Raw genomic sequence first — 19,853 nt, 5'->3', positions numbered from 1 at the left:
TCTAGCCAAGTGATTATTAAAATCAACCTTAACTATATTCATACCATAAATAACTGTGCCATCCAAACCTTAATTCGTGGCCCTCTAATTCAGGCAGTCTCTTATTCTGGAGGTTCACCCACTCTTTTAACCAGGCCAGACAATATGGCTCAAAATACAATTTCAGGTCTGGTAACCCCGCCCCACTTTTCCTTAGCATCTTGTCCTAGTTTGTATGCAATTCTTGTTTTTTTCCTTTGCCATATAAACTTAGAAATATCTGAAATAAGAAACACATATTTAATAAAAAGTTTTCCATACATACAGGGCATTGGACCTCATTAAGGATACCTTGAAAACATGAAAAACAAAAGACTGATCACAGGAACATTGTAAGCAGTTGCAGAACTTGATAAGGAATTCTTTTAGGGACAAATTCCTCCTTCATGTCTTCATTTATTAGAAATATTATCACATTATAAATATTCCACAAAGATAAATAGAAATGAGGCTAATCCTAGCATTAATTAGAAATTCTTGTTTCTTACTATATTTTCTTTACAATTAAGATGGGGCCTCAGAATTATAACATAGCATTTGGGAAGAAAAATACAAACCAAGAGACCAGTCCCAGAGGCCAAGATGGAGAAGATCTCCACTACCACCATGGACTTCCCTTTGGTGCTCAGGTAGGTAGGGAGGAAGGTGATCCAAACACTGCAAAAGACCAGCATGCTAAAAGTAATGAACTTGGCCTCATTAAAACTATCAGGCAATTTCCTAGCTAGAAAGGCCACTGTGAAACTGACAAAGGCCAAAATTCCTAGGTAAGAGAGGACAGCATAAAACATTACAGTTGAGCCTTGCTTACATTCCAAGATGATCTCTCCAAACAAGGAGTGGAAGTCCAAGTTAAGAAATGGGGGAGAGGTTCCCAGCCAAGTGGCACAAAGAAGGGCTTGGACCAGGGGACAGGCTAAGATAATGGAGTTGGTCAGTGGTTTTCCTAAGAGTTTCCTTGTCTTGTTCCCTGGCTTGGTGGCCATGAAGGCCAGAACCACCATGACAGTCTTTGCCAACACAGAGGAAACTGCAAGAGAAAAGAGAATGGCAAAGGCAGATTGTTGGAAGAGACAGGTGAGCTTCCCTGGTTGACCAATGAAGAGGAAGGAGCAGAGGAAGCAGAGCAGAAGGGAGACTAGGAGGATGTAGCTGAGACCTCGGTTGTTGGCTTTGACAATTGGTGTGTCATGATGTTTATAGAAAATCAGCAGGACTGCAGAAGTGATCCCAGATAGAAAAAGAGCAAGAAAAACTAATGTGTATCCCAGGGTGTCTTGGTAAGCAAGGAAGTGGATCTTCTTGGCAATGCATTGGTCCTTGTCCTTGTTGGGAAACTGGTCTTCTGGGCAGGATTCACAATGAACTGCATCTGAAATCAAAATTCTTTGTCTTTTGATGTACATATTTCCTTTCTGCTATTGACTTACCTACAAAGGGATTAAATAAAGAACCCACTGTGCAATGTATGGGGCATCTAAAAGAGCATAGCCTTCATTTATGATGATACTGATTAACCAGTGATGAGGATTTGTTCAATTCCAGCTATCCATTCAATGTGCACTTCCATGGGTAATGAGGCTTTCAGGTTGAGATTCCTACCTCTTTTATCTCTCGCTTTATAATGGAACCAAGAGAAGAATGACAGATCTTTTATCCAGAAAAGGTGCTATTTTAATTCTGCGTATAATATCCCTGCCTTAACCTCTCTGCTTTGTACTTCAAATTTGTTCATTCAGACTTTTTGATCCTCCTCTATCAAAGTAGTAGAGATAGATCGATCTCCTTTTTCTCTGGCAGGTCTATTTCCTCAGAGGTTGATGGAGCTGATGGAAGTAGTATGCACTAAATGATAAAAATTAAACCTTTGGATGTTAGAGCGGAAATGCATGTTGGGGAGTCACAAATTCTGCCCTCAATCTATCCTAATACCAATTGCTGAGGATTAGGAAAAGTGTCCTCTGTGGTAGGGCACTATGAATGGACATCAATCTCATCACAAAGGACAACAAGGACAAAAATAGATTGATTTAATGAATGTCTTTCTTTGATTCTGGAGGATTAAGGTTTAAAGTCTGGTCTACCTGTCTGATTAGAAAAGGTCCCTTCTGGACAAGCGTCACACTGGTAGCAGCAAACTTGCTTGCCCTCAGGAACTCTTCTCCTTTCTCCTGCCTGGCACTTCTTCCTGCTACACCTGGCAAAGGGAATGGTCTGAAAGAGAAATACTAATGAATTATTTAATTGGTTCCCACATTCCTATTTCTATGCTCAGAATCTCTTCTAAACAAATTTTTCACCATTGTCTATCAAAAACCAGGAACAGCTACTAGGGGATGCAGGCCAGTAAAACTCCCAATCGACCAACAGTTGCTGAAGATTGGAACTGGGGTTTCATCCTGCAAAGGAAGGGTTGTGACTGAAGCACAGCATTTCTAAAAGAAAGAACTATGAGGATGCAACTGAGCAGAATTGGTCCATGGAAATCACTGTTTTTTGTTTTTTTTTGCTGTAATTGCATTCTGTGTTTCAAATAGAAATTGTTCCCTTTGTGGAATGACACAAATCAGACCTCAAATGTGTTACATGAAAAGCAGATTTGTCACGAAATGACTGCCATGATTTCTGACTCAATTGAGTTAGAAGGATGTTCTGCATTTCAGGAAGAGAATGAATCTTTCCCCGAATTTACAACATTTCCTTGCAGCTCACCTTTGTGGCCCAGACAATTCCATCAGACTTAATGGTGAAATCCTGGCCTGGGGGAGCCTCAGGATTCACTTGCCCAACTTTCATGGGAACAAAAGATTGATTGGGGAGGAAAAGCCAATTGAGAAGGTCATAACGAGCAGATCCCAGTCCATCTTCTGAGAAGAAGACTTCATCTCCAGCACTGTTGTTGAACTGCACATTGCCCAAATAGGGAAGAATCTGAAATAAACATGATCTTTAGAAATAGGAGTATTTGGTTAGAGCTACGGTTATGGCTTCTATCAGAACATGGTGACAATTTTGAGAAGATGAATTTATGTCTGAAAAGCTAGAGGATTCTCTTGGTGGAGAATTGTGGAATCTGGAGTAACATCAAGTATTTACTCTGAAACTCCAAAAAAAAAAAAATCTTTATCATTGGTCCTTTGTATCAGGGTTTCTTGAGATATGGCTTTACCAGAATAACCACATATGAAAAATTTCAGTGCCACATTCCAAAATTAATCATCACCTCCTAAGATATTTGACTACATGTAGTTTGAAATATTTACTTTATCCCAAGGTCTTGTAATTCATAAATTCACTGTAGCAATGATTAAATGATTTGTATGGCAACAAAGTACAATTCCTTTGATTTTTTTCTATCTGAGAATCGAACAGAGCAGAATGCAGGAACCATGTTTGATGAAATGGAGTCAAGGAAAAGGAAGTGCTTGTCCTGATTTGTCTCTTCACTGTTCAGAGAAGTTCAATTTTTATCCAGTAATGCAGAAAATTCTGATGGGTTTGAGACAAACAACCCATTAAGACTATTTTGAGTCCTTCTTTACGTTCTCAGGTGGCTGTGTTCACACAAGCTGAGCAGTGCAATAAGCGTAAAGCTGAACAAATGGTGGGAAGGGTCAAGTAGGATGTTAAACTATAGAAACATAAACCAGGATTAAAATGAATTGAGTGTCTTTCTACAAGTTGGATTCAGGTTACATGCTGAGGGAAATGGAGATTGTTCTGCAAATATGCCAACTAGGACTTCTTCTGACTTCTTGAAGCTTCTTTCTCAAACCTAGACAGATTGTTGTTGTGGTCTCAGTTCACTTCTACTCCCTGTCATGGTTACCTCCTGAAACCCAGGTAAACATTGAAGCGTTTCAGGACTTTATGAAGGTCTTTCTTCTTTCTTCTTATTTTTGTAATAACTTTTATTAATGTTCTATTAATTACATTTCATAGTGCTTAATAAATCTGTTTTCTGGGTATTTAATTGGCTTAACAATACAGATTCCATTCTTACTCTCCAATCACTGGTAAAATAAGTTCCATGTCTGATCATATTCTGTGTCTTCTTTCTGTTTAATTTTCAATGTAAGCCTATCCGTTCCTGCAGAATCTAGTATCTTCTTAACTATCTCTTCTTCTTGCGGTCTTTCTTCATCTTTCCAATGTTGTACAAAAATAATCTTCACTGCTGTTAAGACATGTGATACTAAATACATACTTTTCTGCTCAAATTTTTCTGGTATCATCCCTAATAAAAATAGTTCAGCTATAAAATCTACGTGTTTCCCTATTATCTTTTCTAGCCATTTGTGTATTTTTCCCAGAATTTTTTATTTTATCACAAGGCCACCACACATGATAAAATAAGCCCATCTTTTGACTGCATTTCCAACATTAGCTGCACATATTTTTAAACATTTCAATGAACCTTCACTTCTCTGTTCCCCTCTCTCTAACGTCTTCCAACAAAACATTATTCTTAACTCATATTTTTCTAATAATTGCTTTTAATATGCATTGATATGATAACATGCGGAAACTGAATCAGTAACTGAAGAAATGCATATGGGAATCTTCCTCTCTGAGAAACCACAGAAATTACCTGCCATGATTGGATATTTGGGGTCCTCTTTGCAAACCTCATCACAGTTGGTCGGGCTCTGGATCCAAACATTGCATGTAATGCATGTGCCACAGCATAAATGGCATTGTAGATATTGTAACTTTCACCTGTCATTCTTGTTTCAAAAATGTAATTGGGCAGATTCTGCACATTCTCCTTTCCTGTACATTGTTTTTCCTCCTTTGGAGGGATTTTTCCTGATTTATGGATCTTGCAGCCAAAAACCAATTCCCACCATCTAGGAAGAAAGATATCTCCGTGTGGGTTCAAAGGGTCTAAAGACAGAACAAGATGATTGAATTCTGAGACATTCCCGGTGTGGTCTCTGAAATGCAAGACTCCATGGAAAGACTTTACAAATAACAATGTGTATTTAGATTCCTCCACACTAAGTTTCCAATGGGAGGTTAAAATCCAAACATTCTGAAATGTTGTCTTGCTTGATTTTACATAGAGAAACCAAATTGCGTGTACGCTTAAACTAAAATCAAAATTTCCAAACAGAAGAATCACTTTAGTTTTTGACCAAGTCTTGAAACTGAGAACTAATTTTTTCACTATAATCTCAATATCATGTGATTTCAACCTTTCAGAGAAAGCCAGGCATATCTCCTTCTCCTGGAGCATTGGGGTCAGAGTTGAGACAAAACTTTCTCCCCTGTCATCTTCAGGGGCAATAAGCCCAACCCAGTTCCACCGGAAATGCAGGAGCAGCTGGACTAAACCCACATATTGAGAAGATTCTTTAGGATTAATCTGGAAGAAGGAAGGATAAACTCTTCTCTCTTCCTGAGAGAACTCAAAGCCAACACCAAGCTGGAGAAAATGAAATTATTTTTTCAAAAACAAATTAAAAGTTGATGTTCACTTTAGGAATCACCAGTTACACATTTTTATTGGTTGAGATATGTTGGAAGACAAGAGAAAAAAACTAACAATCGGATTGAGAGAATAAATGGCACTAAAATGATGGGCACTTTTTAATAAAGAATTAACTAAGAGTCACATGCTCATGATGTGCCTCCCCAACCCCTTCCTCTCTGCTTTTGAATAACCTTCTGATCTCTGTCTACTCCATACTGTATCCAATAGAGCTCTCTTACCTGTGAGACCTTAAAGATGCTGAAGATGGAATCCATCTGCCTTGAGGATTTGGGATTGAGGCCACCAATGATGGAGAACAGAGTGCCCTTCCAGCCACATTTGTAACCTGGAACCACTTGGCCTTGTGAGGAGAGCATTGAAAGGCTGTTTAAGGAAATAACTATCTCCCTCTGGAAATGGCCATAGATGTGGAAGCCAAGGGTGATGTTGGGGAGTAGAAGAAAATCCTTATTGACCTGGGAGACAGCAAACATCAATGCAAGTATCTGCTGGTAGTTACTGGGGATGAGTCTATAGTGCGAAAAACACAGGGAATCTTACAGTTAAGGTTGTTTGCTTGTAGAGTTTGCTTCAGTGTTTGGTTTGGTGTAGCATCATCCAAATTGGATTTGTGTTTTTTTTAAGGATCTTTCTCAGTGAAACCTGAATGCTGCCATTCTATAATGGAAGAAGGATGGGGCGAGTTGGTACAAGTAATCCTTTTGATGTAACCTGAATATTTAAAGCCTTGCATTGAATCTGTATAACTTCAACACTATATATGACTGCAGCCAAATGCCTGGGACCTTGTCACCTCTTGGAGAGATAGTAAGAGGAGAAGTGACCAGAAAAATTCCAGCTCTGAGAGGAACTTCCTGAAAAACTTTTCTAAGATACGTTCCCAGAAAAAGGGGGAGGGGAATTAACATGTTGTTTCTTTGGTTGACTAAATCCACATTCATTTATCTGTTCCTGTATGCCTGGGGGTATCTTAGACTCTGCTTTGGCTAGTATCTGGATCACTCCTTTCAATAAAGAATTCATTTTGAAGTACCTAGCTTTCAGAAGTTCAGAATTGCGGCTTATTTTAGGAGCTTGCTATTTTACTTAGAAAAGGAGAAGATGTATATTACACTAAGACAGTGCAGAATACTAGAAGAAGTATTTTTGAAAGAGGTCCAGCTGAAACTTACCTATTAACTAAAAGAAGATTTGATGTATTAAAGTGTGGGACAGTAGAATTTAAACTAGCTCCCAGAGGCAAATTCCCACCAATAATATGATCACCAGGCTTATAGTAGCATGCCTGTAATGGGATATAATCCCTGAACACACACATGGTTTGTAGCCTCTTTGCTGTAGTTGTTGCCAGGAGCCAGAAGACCATCAGCATCAACCATAGCATCATTCCTACCTGGTAATTCTTGTCAACTTCCCTCCTAGGACAGAAATAAAAGTTTAGGTAGAAACTGATTTGAAGGTTGAACTTGAAATTTCACTAGAGCTTTAGCAGATCAGACACCACCTATACCACCTGGATGGCCACAGAACAAATTTACAGCAAAGATGCTTCCTCTTACCTGTGTTTGGGCTGTGATTATAAAGGAAACAAAGACACGGGAGTCTCTTCAAACCCAGGAGTGAGCTTTTTGCAAGACAGGCTAAGGTCTCATCTTTTACCCCCATCTGGAGAACTCAGACATGTTTTTATAGCTTGGAAGTTTTTGTATCTAGAAATCTACAGGGGATACACTCACAATTACTGTACTTCTGATGATTGCAAGGAAAAGCAAGTTTCTGTCCTTGTAGCAATAGCTTCTCATATACCCAATTGGGAAAAAAACATTCTTATGTTTCTTGTCATGTCCAGAGCAGATGGAGTCATGCTGAAGTTGTGAATTTGACCTCCCTGAACCGATATTTGATGGGCTTTCACAGAGAAAAGTCTGTCAACCTCTTCTCTAAAGCACCTGAAGGCAGGAGGAGAAGTAATGGATTGAACCTTATCAAGGAGTGATCCAACTAGAACTAAAGAGAAATTTACCAACAGGACAATTGATAGCATAGCATAGCATAGCATAGCATAGCATAGCATAGCATAGCATAGCATAGCATAGCATAGCATAGCATAGCATAGCATAGCATAGCATAGCATAGCATAGCATAGCATAGGGGAAGGAGAGGAGAGGACACAATTTTATTTATTTATTTATTTGTTTGTTTATTTTTTGTTTATTTGTTTATTTTTGTCAATTGCTTACAAGATAATAGGTATCAGTAAAAACATACTTTTGAATACATGAGATAGATACTTATAAGAAAAATAAAAAGAAACAATAGAAAAGGGATGGTAGGCAGGTTGGTGCACTTAGGCATGCCCCCTACAGGCCTCTTAGGAAAGGGGTGAGGTCAATAGTAGACAGTCTAAGGTTAAATTTTGGGGGTTTGGGGGAAGAAACCATAGAGTCACGTAGAGTATTCCAGACATTGACCACTCTGTTGCTGAAGTCGCATTTCGTGCAATCAAGTTTGGTGCTATTAACCTTCAGTTTGTATCTCTTGTTTGCTCTCGTGTACTTATGGTTGAAGCTGAAGTATTCATTGACAGGTAGGACATTGCAATGTATGATTTTATATACTATACTTAGATCAGACCGAATTCTAGGTCTAGAATTTTGAGTCTGGTGGCATGAGGTGTTCTACAAGGAGTAGAGGAGTTGAGAACTCTTCTTGGGAAATATTTCTGGACTTTCTCAACTGTGCCAATATCAGATACTTAATGTGGGTTCCAGACTGATGAGCTGTATTCGAGTATTGGTCTAGCAAATATTTTGTATGCTCTAGTTATTAGTGTAATATTTCCAGAGAAAAAGCTATGTAAGATTAGGTTAGAAACTCTTAATGCCTTTTTGGTTATGTAATTACATTGGGCTCTAGCACTTAGATCATTAGAGATGAGAACTCCAAGGTTCTTGAAAGAGTTTGAATCATCAACAAGGTCTTGACTATTCAGCTTGTATTTTATTTTCTAATTTTTTTTTGCCAATATGTAGGACAGAGCATTTATTTGTTGAGATTTGAAGTTGCCATTTGTTTGACCATTCTGATACATAGTCAAGGTCTTTTTGAAAGGTAGCAGTATTCTCTGTTGTATTGAATAGCTTTACATCATCAGCGAAGAGAATGCAGTTGCTCTTAATATGATCAGAGGGGTCCTTTGTGTAGAGTATGAATAGAGTTTGTCCTAGAACACTGCCTTGGGGAACACCACTATTGACAGGTACAGAATTTGACAGGACACTCCCAATTTTCACCATTTGTTATCTGTTTGACAGGAATGCTTCTATCCAGTTATTCAGTTGTCCAGAGATACCATAAGATTTTAGTTTTAGGAGTAGTTTGTCATGTACCACTGAATCAAAGGCTTTACAGAAGTCTATGTAAATTCCGTGTATTTTTTTGCCCCAATCGAGTTTTGTAGTCCATATGTTTTTGCAGTGTAAGAGTTGCAGATTACAGGATATTTTTTTCTGAAACCAAATTGTTTATTAAAGAGTAGGTTGTTTGTTTCTAAGTGGAGGATAATGGATTGGTTAATAATTGATTCAATGACTTTACAGGTGATGCAGCATTAGGAAATTGGTCTCTAATTTTCAGCTAGGCTGGCGTCCCCCTTTTGGAAGAAGGGGATGACTGTGGCTTATGACCATAGGTTAGGCAAGGAGCTGGTCCTGAAAGATTTTTCAAAGATTATGCTTAGAGGTTCTGCTATGGCAGTGGATACTGTTTTAAAGAAGTAGGCACATATTCTGTCCCGCCCAATAGATAGTGATGGTTTTAGATTGCATAGTGCTTTTTCAACATAGTCTTCTGTAAAATCGATATGTATTAGATCATTGTATTTATTTGTGGTTCGACTAGGAAATACTGGGCATGATCCATTGCTGTTTACAAATACTGAACCAAAGAATGTGTTAAAGATGTTGGCTTTAATGGTGTCATCATTGCAGTCTTTACCATTAGGTCCTTTCAGGGGTGGGATGGACCTTGAGTCTTTTAGTGTGTTGTTTACAAAATTGTAGAAAGCACAGGTGGAATTCGTGCGTAGAAGGTTTTCCTCTTGTTTAGTGTGATAATTGGTGCATTCAGTCTTTATCTGGTGGAATCAATATACTTATACCTATTGTTTTGTAAGTGATTAAATCAAAATAGATAAATAAAAAATAAATAATTGTAGCTTTTTCTCTGGTAATATTGCACTACTAACTAGAGTATACAAAATATTTGCTAGACCAATTATCAAACATTTATTTATTTTATTTTATTGATATGGTTTGTCAATCACTTACAGGATAATGGGTACGGGAGTAGGCATGAGTGGGAATGCAGGAAGTAGGTGCGGATGAATGGGGACGGTGGGACAGGGACGGTAGGGATAATGGTGTGCTCTTGCACATCCCTAACAGGCCTCTTAGGAATGGGTATTCTTTTCCTTCCTTCCTTCCTTCCTTCCTTCCTTCCTTCCTTCCTTCCTTCCTTCCTTCCTTCCTTCCTTCCTTCCTTCCTTCCTTCCTTCCTCCCACACCCCCCTTCTCAAGGTAAATTGCATCAAACTCGATTGCAGGAAATACGACTTCAACAACAGAGTGGTCAATGCCTGGAATACTCTACCAGACTTTTTGGTTTCTTCCCCAAACCCCAAAAACTTTAGACTGTCTACTGTTGACCTCACTTCTTTTCTAAGAGGTCTGAAAGGGGGTGTGCATAAGTGCACCAACGTGCCTACTGTCTCCATCCTAATGTCCCCTTTTTGTTCCTAGCCATTTCATGTATTTTTACTCATGTTTATACTTATACCTGTTATCTAATACATGCTTGACAAAATAAATGAATAAAATAAATAAATATGGTTGAGATGAAGCCAGCATGAATCATCCTTGAGAGATAGCATTGTTCCCCTACCTCTGAAAGAGGACTCAATTTGACTCCTACTCAAGGCACAATGGCTGGACCACATCATACTGGACTATTTTGGTGGACGCTAGATGAATCCTCCTTTCAGTGACATTTCAGGATTGGGTGTGGGGTGGAAATGGTATTGGTTGCACATTTAGATGAACTTAGGAAGAAGCAGAATGAGGGCAGTGCATCCATTCCAGCTCAACATGGCCTCTTGGTAGTCTTTAAAGTCATCAACTGTCAAATGCTGGAAATCAGGTGACCCAAATGAATATAGGGTTACTGTATGCCAATGATCTCCAGAAAAATCTGGTCTACTAGCAGTGAAAGCAAATTTGGCAGTAAATAAGAGTCAGCAGAATTCAAGGTGGGCTGAACTTAGATCTCTTGGAGACTTGAGATGAATGGAGTATTTGTCCCTTATATCAGGCTGAGCCTTGTCATCACCTACCTCAACCCTGGTTTCCAAAAGTATTGGCTCTCTTATAGGCCTTGACAGTCCTTCAGGAAGATGATCAGCTTTATGATATGTACAGAATAACCCTTGAGAAACAAGGATATGCACATGGAAACGTTTATGAGAATAGTTATGAATAATTATCCAGCCACACACAGATACACTTAATTGAGTTAAGGTTTACTTTAAGAAATAGCACAGTCCAAAAAATAGTCCAGGTCATATACGTTTAACAGTCCAAAGAATATCCAATTACAAAGTCTTCTTACCGGTTGCCTTTGCCATTTACAGTAAACAAAGAGATCAAAATATAAGCACAACAGAGAACCTTAGATACCAACAGAATGTCAGAGATACAGAATGTCAGAGAGGCAGAATGTCAGAGATACAGAATGTCAGAGAGAGTAAGCTATGATCTCTAGCTCCCTTTTATGGAAATTTGCTATACAACCAACCAATCGGAATATAGTACAAATCAACACAGGACTTTGTCTTAATGCTACAAACTTACATTGTTGGCTTATATATTGCTAACCCAACTAATTGGTGGACAGATTCCTAACAATCAGAGCTGCAGATAAACACTGATATTGAACCCAATCCTTTAAAACACTACCTTAAAAATAAACTAAATAAAATAAAGAAGAAAATAAGAAAATTTCCTCCTTGAACTAATAAACACATGGTTTTTTCCAGTATAACATTTTTTTATTAGGTCATAAGATGAAATACAAAATACAAAAGTAAATAGAAAACACAGTAGGGAGGAAGGGAGAGAGAAATTGGGGAAAAGCAAAGAAGAAACATTGTCTTCCATCTCCCTCTGTTGCAATAAAATAAAGCATTAACGTCAAACCACAACTTTTTGTTTTCCCATAATAATATAAATTAGCCATTTCTATAAAAACATATCAATCTAATTGATAAAACCCAAAATCACAGTTTCAATTTCTTCCACTTCAAGCTCACAAGTAGTCTCCATATGGAAAGAAAAGTACTTCTATTCTTTCCTTTAACCAAAATAGTTGATTGAGCCATTTCTGCCAACTTCATCAGCTTCTGTAGCCATTCATCCATAGTGGGAATCAAAATGTCCTTCTATTTTTGTGTGTATAAGAGTCTTGCTGCTGTATATATACAATCCAAGTTCCAAGTTTTTTCTCAAAGTCCTCTTCCATTAAACCCAAAAGAAAAGTTTCTGGTTCCATTTTTATTTTTATTTTAAGAATTTTCTGTATTTAATATGAATCTTACTCCAAAATTTCTTTGCTTTATCGCATGTCAACTCACACGACTCGCACCCTGGTCAGCACTTCTTACTTCTCCTACCATTGGGAAGAAAGATATAGAAGTAGAGGCAGATTCACAGACAACCTGAAGAAAAGTTTTTATCCATAGGGTTTCTGTCATGCCCCTGTTGGAGTCTGACTTTGAGGGAGAGGAGGAACAGCTGACGGGGAGTGGAAGTGTGGCTCTGGAAGTTGTGGAGGAAACTGGGGAAGGGCACAGGCCGGATGGGTAATCAGAGGAAGAACCAGGACCATTCCCTCTTCATCCGAGGGCATGCAAGGAGGAGAGGACAAGGGAGAAACATGAATGGCGTGGTCTATGGGGAAGGAAAGGGCCTTTGTTAAGGTAATTCCCCATTAGGAGAATGAGTGCACAGAGGGAGATGTAGTGAGTAGTAGTAATAGTAATATAAATTGGCCATTTCTATAAAAACATATCAATCTCTTTGATAAAACCCAAAATCAAAGTTTCAATATTTTCCACTTCAAGCTCACAAGTAGTCTCCATGTGGAAACAAAAGTACTTATATTCTTTCCTTTAACTAAAACAGTTGATTTAGCCATTTCTGCCAACTTCATCAGCTTCTATAGCCATTCATATAATGGGAATCAAAATGTCCTTCCATTTTTGTGTGTCAACATATATGAGATAAAAGTTCCAAATTTTTTCTCCAAGTTTCCAAACCCAAAAGAAAAGTTTCTGGTTTCATTTTTATTTTTGTTTTAAGAATTTTATGTATTATAATATCTTACTCCAAAATTTCTTTGCTTTATCACATGTCCACCATAAATGGTAAAAAGTTCCTTCTTTCTTTGACACTTCCAAAATTCATTTGAAATACCCTTAGACACTCTAGATAATTTATCCGGTGTTAAATACCAGTGATACATTATTTTATAAAAGTTTTCTTTTAAATTATAGTTTAGTGTAAATTCAAAACCTTTCAACGACATATTCTTCCATTGTTCAAGCATCACATTATATCGAAAATTCCTTGTTCACTGAATCACACAATGTTTTACATGTTCCCTTTCCAAATTCAATTTCAATAACATTTTATAAATCTTAGCAATATTGACCCTGTTCTCCCCAATTTGGCTCTGAGCCTGGTGCTGAAGCCAATGATGGAAGCCAGACACAAGGTGCAAGTTTTCTGATTGATTTTTTTTTATTGCTTTTTATTCAAGGAAAAGCGCTCCTGGTCAAAATGCCAAGAGCCAAGAACAAAGGATAGAGTAACTTTTATACATTTTCACTAAAGGAGAAGGTGGCATAAAGTGAGATAATATGAAATATCATCTAATAAACATTTTAGTAATAATTCTACAATTTGTTCCATTGGTCTCTAGCTGTCCCTATTCCCAAGTCTTAGCTAATGACTGGCCTAGGAGTTATCTAATACACATTTGATTTGTTGCAAGCCATCTCTATTCCTAATTATTAGCTGAGGTCTGCCAGTTGTCTAACTCATGTTATTTTTATCAGCTTTCTAATTAGCCAAGATTGTTACAAGATTTACACATGCATATTTCCTGTGGATAAGAATTATTTGTTCTTGCCAGACAGATTCCACAGTTACAGGGTTCCTGATTTACTTTCACATGTGTGTATGATCTTGCTTTATTTTAGCAGTTTGCACTTCTAGCAAAGTGATGATTAAAATCAACTTTAACTATATTCATTCCATAAATAATTGTGCCATCCAAACCTTAATTCGTGGCCCTCTAATTCAGGTAGTCTCTTATTTTGGAGGTTCACCCACTCTTTTAACCAGGCCAGACAATATGGCTCAAAATACAATCTCAGGTCTGGTTCCCCCCCCCCCCTTTTTTTTTTTACCTTAGCATCTTTTCCTAGTTTGTATGCAATTCCTGGTTTTTTCCTTTGCCATATAAATTTAGAAATATCTGAAATAAGATACACATCTTTAATAACAAGTTTTCCATATGTACAGGGCATTGGACCTCGCTAAGGACACTTTGAAAACATAAAAAACAAAAGACTGATCACAGGAATATTGTAAGCAGTTGCAGAACTTGATAAGGAATTCTTTTATGGACAAATTTCTCCTTCACGTCATCATTTATTAGAAATATTATCACATCCCCATCTTCAAAAAGGGAGACCCTTGCCTAGTTGAAAATTACAGACCAATCTCCTTATGATGCGTCACCTGTAAAGTCATGGAATCAATTATTAACCAATCCATCATCCTCCACTTAGAGACAAACAACCTACTCTCCGATAAACAATTTGGTTTCAGAAAAAAAACTATCCTGTAATCTGCAACTCTTACACTGCAAAAACATATGGACTATACAACTTGATCAGGGCAAAACAATAGATGCAATCTACATAGACTTCTGTAAAGCCTTTGATTCAGTGGTACATGAAAAACTGCTACTAAAAATAAAATCCTATGGTATCTCTGGACAACTGCATAACTGGATAGAAGCATTCCTGTCAAACAGACAACAAATGGTGAAAATTGGGAGTGTCCTGTCAAATTCTGTACCTGTCAATAGTGGTGTTCCCCAAGGCAGTGTTCTAGGACCAACTCTCTTCATACTCTACATAAATGTGATCTGTGATCATATTAACAGCAACTGTGTTCTTTTCGCTGATGATGTAAAGCTGTTCAATACCACAGACAATACTGCTACCCTTCAAAAAGATCTTGACTGTGTATCAGAATGGTCAAACAAATGACAACTTCAAATCTCAACAAATAAATGCTCTGTCTTACATCTTGTTCTTCTTTTTCTTCAGCGTTTGTCTCGCGCTCTGGCGAGGTCCGCTAATGTCCTTGAGTACTGCTTCCACACCTCTCTGTCTGCCACATATGTTGGGTCTGCCTTCGCGATCTCTAGATCGGCCTTGATCGTATCCATCCAGCGTTGCTTAGGTCTACCACGCGGTCTCGCTCCTTTGACAGTCACCTTCATTGCATGCTCTGTCTTACATATTGGCAAAAAATATCCGAAAATAAAATACAAGCTGAATAGTCAAGATCTTGTTGATGATCCAAGCTCTGTAAAGGACCTTGGAATACTCACCTCTAATGATCTAAGTGCTAGTGCCCACTGTAACTACATAGCCAAAAAGGCATTAAGAGGTGTTAACCTAATCTTACGTAGCTTTTTCTCTGGCAATATCACACTACTAACTAGAGCATACAAAATATTTGCTAGACCAATACCCAACTACAGCTCATCAGTCTGGAACCCACATTACGTATCTGATATTAGCACAATTGAGAAAGTCCAGAAATATTTCACAAGAAGAGTTCTCCACTCCTCTACTCGTTGTAGAATACCTTATGCCACCAGTCTTGAAATTCTAGAACTAGAAAACCTTGAATTATGCCATCTTCGGTCTGATTTAAGCATGGTATATAAAATCATACACTGCAATGTCCTACCTGTCAAAGAATACTTCAGCTTCAACTATAACAACACAAGAGCACACAACAGATACAAACTCAAGGTTAACCGCACCAAGCTTGATTGCAGGAAATATGACTTTAGCAACAGAGTGGTCAATGTCTGGAATACTCTACCTGACTCTGTAGTTTCTTCCCCAAACCCCCAAAACTTTAACCTTAGACTGTCTACTATTGACCTCACCCCTTTCCTAAGAGGTCTGTAGGGGGCGTGCATAAGCGCACCAACGTGCCTACCGTCCCTGTCCTATCGTTTCTTTTATTTTTCTTATATGTACTCATTTCATGTATTCATAATAATGTATACCCTTTTACTTATCTTGTAAACAATTGACAAATAAATAAAATAAAATAAATAAATAAATTTTAAATATGCCACAAAGATAAATATACATGAGGCTAATACTAGTATTAATTAGAAATTCTTGTTTCTTATTATATTTTCTTTACAATTAAGATGGGGCCTCAGTATTATAACATAGCATTTGGGAAGAAAGATACAAACCAAGAGACCAGCCCCAGAAGCGAAGATGGAGAAGATCTCCACAGCCACCATGGACTTCCCTTTGGTGCTCAGGTAGGTAGGTAGGAAGGTGATCCAAACACTGCAAAAGACCAGCATGCTAAAAGTAATGAACTTGGCCTCATTAAAACTATCAGGCAATTTCCTAGCTAGAAATGCCACTGTGAAACAGACAAGAGCCAAAAGTCCTAGGTAAGAGAGGACAGCATAAAACATTACAGTTGAGCCTTGCTTACATTCCAAGATGGCCTCTCCAAACAAGGAGTGGAAGTCCAAATTAAGAAACGGGGGAGAGGTTCCCAGCCAGGTGGCACAAAGGACTGCTTGGATCAAGGGACAGGCTATGATAATGGAGTTGGTCAGTGGTTTTCCTAAGAGTTTCCTTGTCTTGTTCCCTGGCTTGGTGGCCATGAAGGCTAGAACCACCATGACAGTCTTTGCCAACACAGAGGAAACTGCAATAGAAAAGAGAATGGCAAAGGCAGATTGTTGGAAGAGACAGGTGAGCTTCCCTGGTTGACCAATGAAGAGGAAGGAGCAGAGGAAGCAGAGCAGAAGGGAGACTAGGAGGATGTAGCTGAGACCTCGGTTGTTGGCTTTGACAATCGGTGTGTCATGATGTTTATAGAAAATCAGCAGGACTGCAGAAGTGATCCCAGATAGAAAAAGACCAAGAAAAACTAATGTGTATCCCAGGGTGTCTTGGTAAGCAAGGAAGTGGATCTTCTTGGCAATACATTGGTCCTTGTCCTTGTTGGGAAATTGGTCTTCTGGGCATGATTCACAATGAACTGCATCTGAAATCAAAATTCTTTGTCTTTTGATGTACATATTTCCTTTCTGCTATTGACTTACTTACAAAGGGATTAAATAAAGAACCCACTGTGCAATTTATGGGCATCTAAAAAAGCATATCCTTCATTTATGATGATACTGATTAACCATTGATGAGGATTTGTTCAATTGTGCACTTCAATGTGCACTTCCATGGATAATTACTGCCTCTTTTATCTCTCACTTTATATTGGAACCAAGAGAAGAATGACAGATCTGTTATCCAGGAAAGATGCTATTTTAATTCTGCGTATAATATCCCCGCCTTAACCTCTCTGCTTTGTACTTCAAATTTCTTCATTCAGAGTTTTTGATCCTCCTCTATCAAAGCAGTACAGATAAATGGATCTCCTTTTTCCTGGCTGGTCTATTTCCTCAGAGGTTGATCGAGCTGATGGAAGAAGCATGCACTAAACAATAAAAATTAAACCTTTGGATCACACAACACACTACCTCAGGATAACATTGGAAGTTGGTTTTTCCAATTAGATGTTAGAGTGGAAATGCATGTTGGGGATTCACAAATTCTGCCCTCAATCTATCCTAATAGCAATTGCTGAGGATTAGGAAAAGTGTCCTCTGTGGTAGGGCACTATGAATGGACATCAATCTCATCACAAATGACAACAAGGACAAAAATAGATTGATTTAATGAATGTCTTCCTTGGATTCTGGAGGATTCAGGTTTAAAGTCTGGTCTACCTGTCTGATTAGAAAAGGTCCCTTCTGGACAAGCGTCACACTGGTAGCAGCAAACTTGCTTTCCCTCAGGAACGCTTCTCCTTTCTCCTGCCTGGCACTTCTTCCTGCCACACCTGGCAAAGGGGATGGTCTGAAAGAGAAATACCAATGAATTATTTAATTGGTTCCCACGTTTCTATTTCTATGCTCAGAATCTCTTCTAAACAAATTGTTCACCATTGTCTATCAAAAACCAGGAACAGCTACTAGGGGATGTAGGCCAGTGAAACTTCCAATCGACCAACAGATGCTGGAGATTGGAACTGGGGTTTCATCCTGAAAAGGAAGGCTTTTGACTGAAGCACAGCATTTCTAAAAGAAAGAACTATGAGGATACAACTGAGCAGAAATGGTCCATGGATATCACTGTTTTTTTCTGTGTTTCAAAGAGAAATTGTTCCCTTTGTGGAATGACACAAATCAGACCTCAAATGTGTTACATGAAAAGCAGATTTGTCACGAAATGACTGCCATGATTTCTGACTCAATTGAGTTAGGAGGCTGTTCTGCATTTCAGGAAGAGAATGAATCTTTCCCCGAATTTACAACATTTCCTTGCTCACCTTTGTGGCCCAGATGATTCCATCAGACTTAAGGGTGAAATCCTGGCCTGGGGGAGCCCCCGGATTCACTTGCCCAACTTTCATGGGGACAAAAGATTGATTGGGGAGGAAAAGCCAATTGAGAAGGTCATAACGAGCAGATCCCAGTCCATCTTCTGAGAAGAAGACTTCATCTCCAGCACTGTTGTTGAACTGCACATTGCCCAAATAGGGAAGAATCTGCAATAAATGTGATCTTTAGAAATAGGAGTATTTGGTTAGAGCTACAGTTATGGCTTCTATCAGAACATGGTGACAATTTTGAGAAGATGAATTTATGTCTGAAAAGCTAGAGGATTTTCTTGGTGGAGAATTGAGGAATCTGGAATAACACCAAGTATTTACTCTGAAAGTACAAAAAAAAAAAACTTTACCATTGGTCCTTTGTATCATGGTTTATTCAAATACAGCTTTACCAGAATAAGCACATATGAAAAATTTGAGTGCCACATTCCAAAATTAATCATGTGCTTTTCCTCCTGAGATATTTGATTACATGTAGTTTTAAATATTTACTTTATCCCAAGGTCTTGTAACTGATAAATTCACTGTAGCAACGATTAAATGACTTGTATGGCAACAGGGCACAATTCCTTTGATTTTTTCTATCTGAGAATCGAACAGAGCAGAATGCAGGTACCATGTTTGATGAAATGGAGTCAAGGAAAAGGAAGTGCTTGTCCTGATTTGTCTCTTCACTGTTCAGAGAAGTTCAATTTTTATCCAGTAATGCAGAAAAGTCTGATGGGTTTGAGACAAACAACCGATTAATACTATTTTGAGACCTTCTTTATGTGCTCAGGTGGCTGCATTCATACAATGAATGCATATGGGAATCTTCCTCTCTGAGAAACCACAGAAATTACCTGCCATGTTTGGATATTTGGGGTCCTCTTTCCAAACCTCATCATGGCTGGTCGGGCTCTGGATCCAAACATTGCTTGTAATGCATGTGCCACAGCGTAAATAGCATTGTAGATATTGTAACTTTCACCTGTCATTCTTGTTTCAAAAATGTAATTGGGAAGATTCTGCACATTCTCCTTTCCTGTACATAGTTTTTCTCCATTTGGAGGGATCTCTCCTGATTTATGGATCTTGCAGCCAAAAACCAATTCCCACCATAGAGGGAGAAAGACATCTCCTTGGGGGTTTAAAGGGTCTAAAGACAGAACAAAATGATTGAATTCTGAGAAATCCCCGGTGTGGTCTCTGAAATGCAAGACTCCATGGAAAGACTTTACAAATAACAATGAGTATTTAGATTCCACCACACTAAGTTTCCAATGGGAGGTTAAGATCCAAACATTCTGAAATGTTGTCTTGGTTGATTTTACATGGAATAGCAAAATTGCTTGTACACTTAAACTACAATCATAGTCTCCAAAAAGAAGAATCACTTCAGTTTTTGACCAAGTCTTGAAACTGAGAGATAATGTTTTCACTATAATCTCAAAATTATGTGATTTCAACATATTGAGAAGATTCTT

The 19,853-nt window shown here is 38.3% G+C and overlaps 2 protein-coding genes across 2 annotated transcripts in view; one reads left to right on the top strand and one right to left on the bottom strand.

Moving 5' to 3' along the window:
* Positions 1-19,853, top strand: part of LOC148128328 (vomeronasal type-2 receptor 26-like) — a 343,174-nt gene that overhangs the window by 194,584 nt on the left and 128,737 nt on the right. The window lies entirely within an intron of this gene.
* Positions 507-19,853, bottom strand: part of LOC148128331 (vomeronasal type-2 receptor 26-like) — a 27,086-nt gene continuing 7,739 nt past the window's right edge. Inside the window, exons 4-10 of the mRNA XM_087919673.1 lie at positions 18,325-18,543; positions 7,096-7,106; positions 5,755-6,046; positions 4,631-5,467; positions 2,752-2,970; positions 2,124-2,253; positions 507-1,411 (exon numbers count right to left, since the gene is read on the bottom strand). Coding sequence (XP_087775799.1) covers positions 507-1,411; positions 2,124-2,253; positions 2,752-2,970; positions 4,631-5,467; positions 5,755-6,046; positions 7,096-7,106; positions 18,325-18,543 — 2,613 coding nt within the window. The remainder of the gene's footprint in view (positions 1,412-2,123; positions 2,254-2,751; positions 2,971-4,630; positions 5,468-5,754; positions 6,047-7,095; positions 7,107-18,324; positions 18,544-19,853) is intronic.

Source organism: Pseudonaja textilis, chromosome 1 (genome assembly GCF_049901715.1).
Source record: "Pseudonaja textilis isolate UNSWEBS1 chromosome 1, rPseTex1.2, whole genome shotgun sequence".
NCBI lineage: Eukaryota > Metazoa > Chordata > Lepidosauria > Squamata > Elapidae > Pseudonaja > Pseudonaja textilis.
The sequence above is the reverse complement of the archived record's forward strand: the minus strand, read 5'-3'. Positions and strand labels throughout refer to the sequence as shown.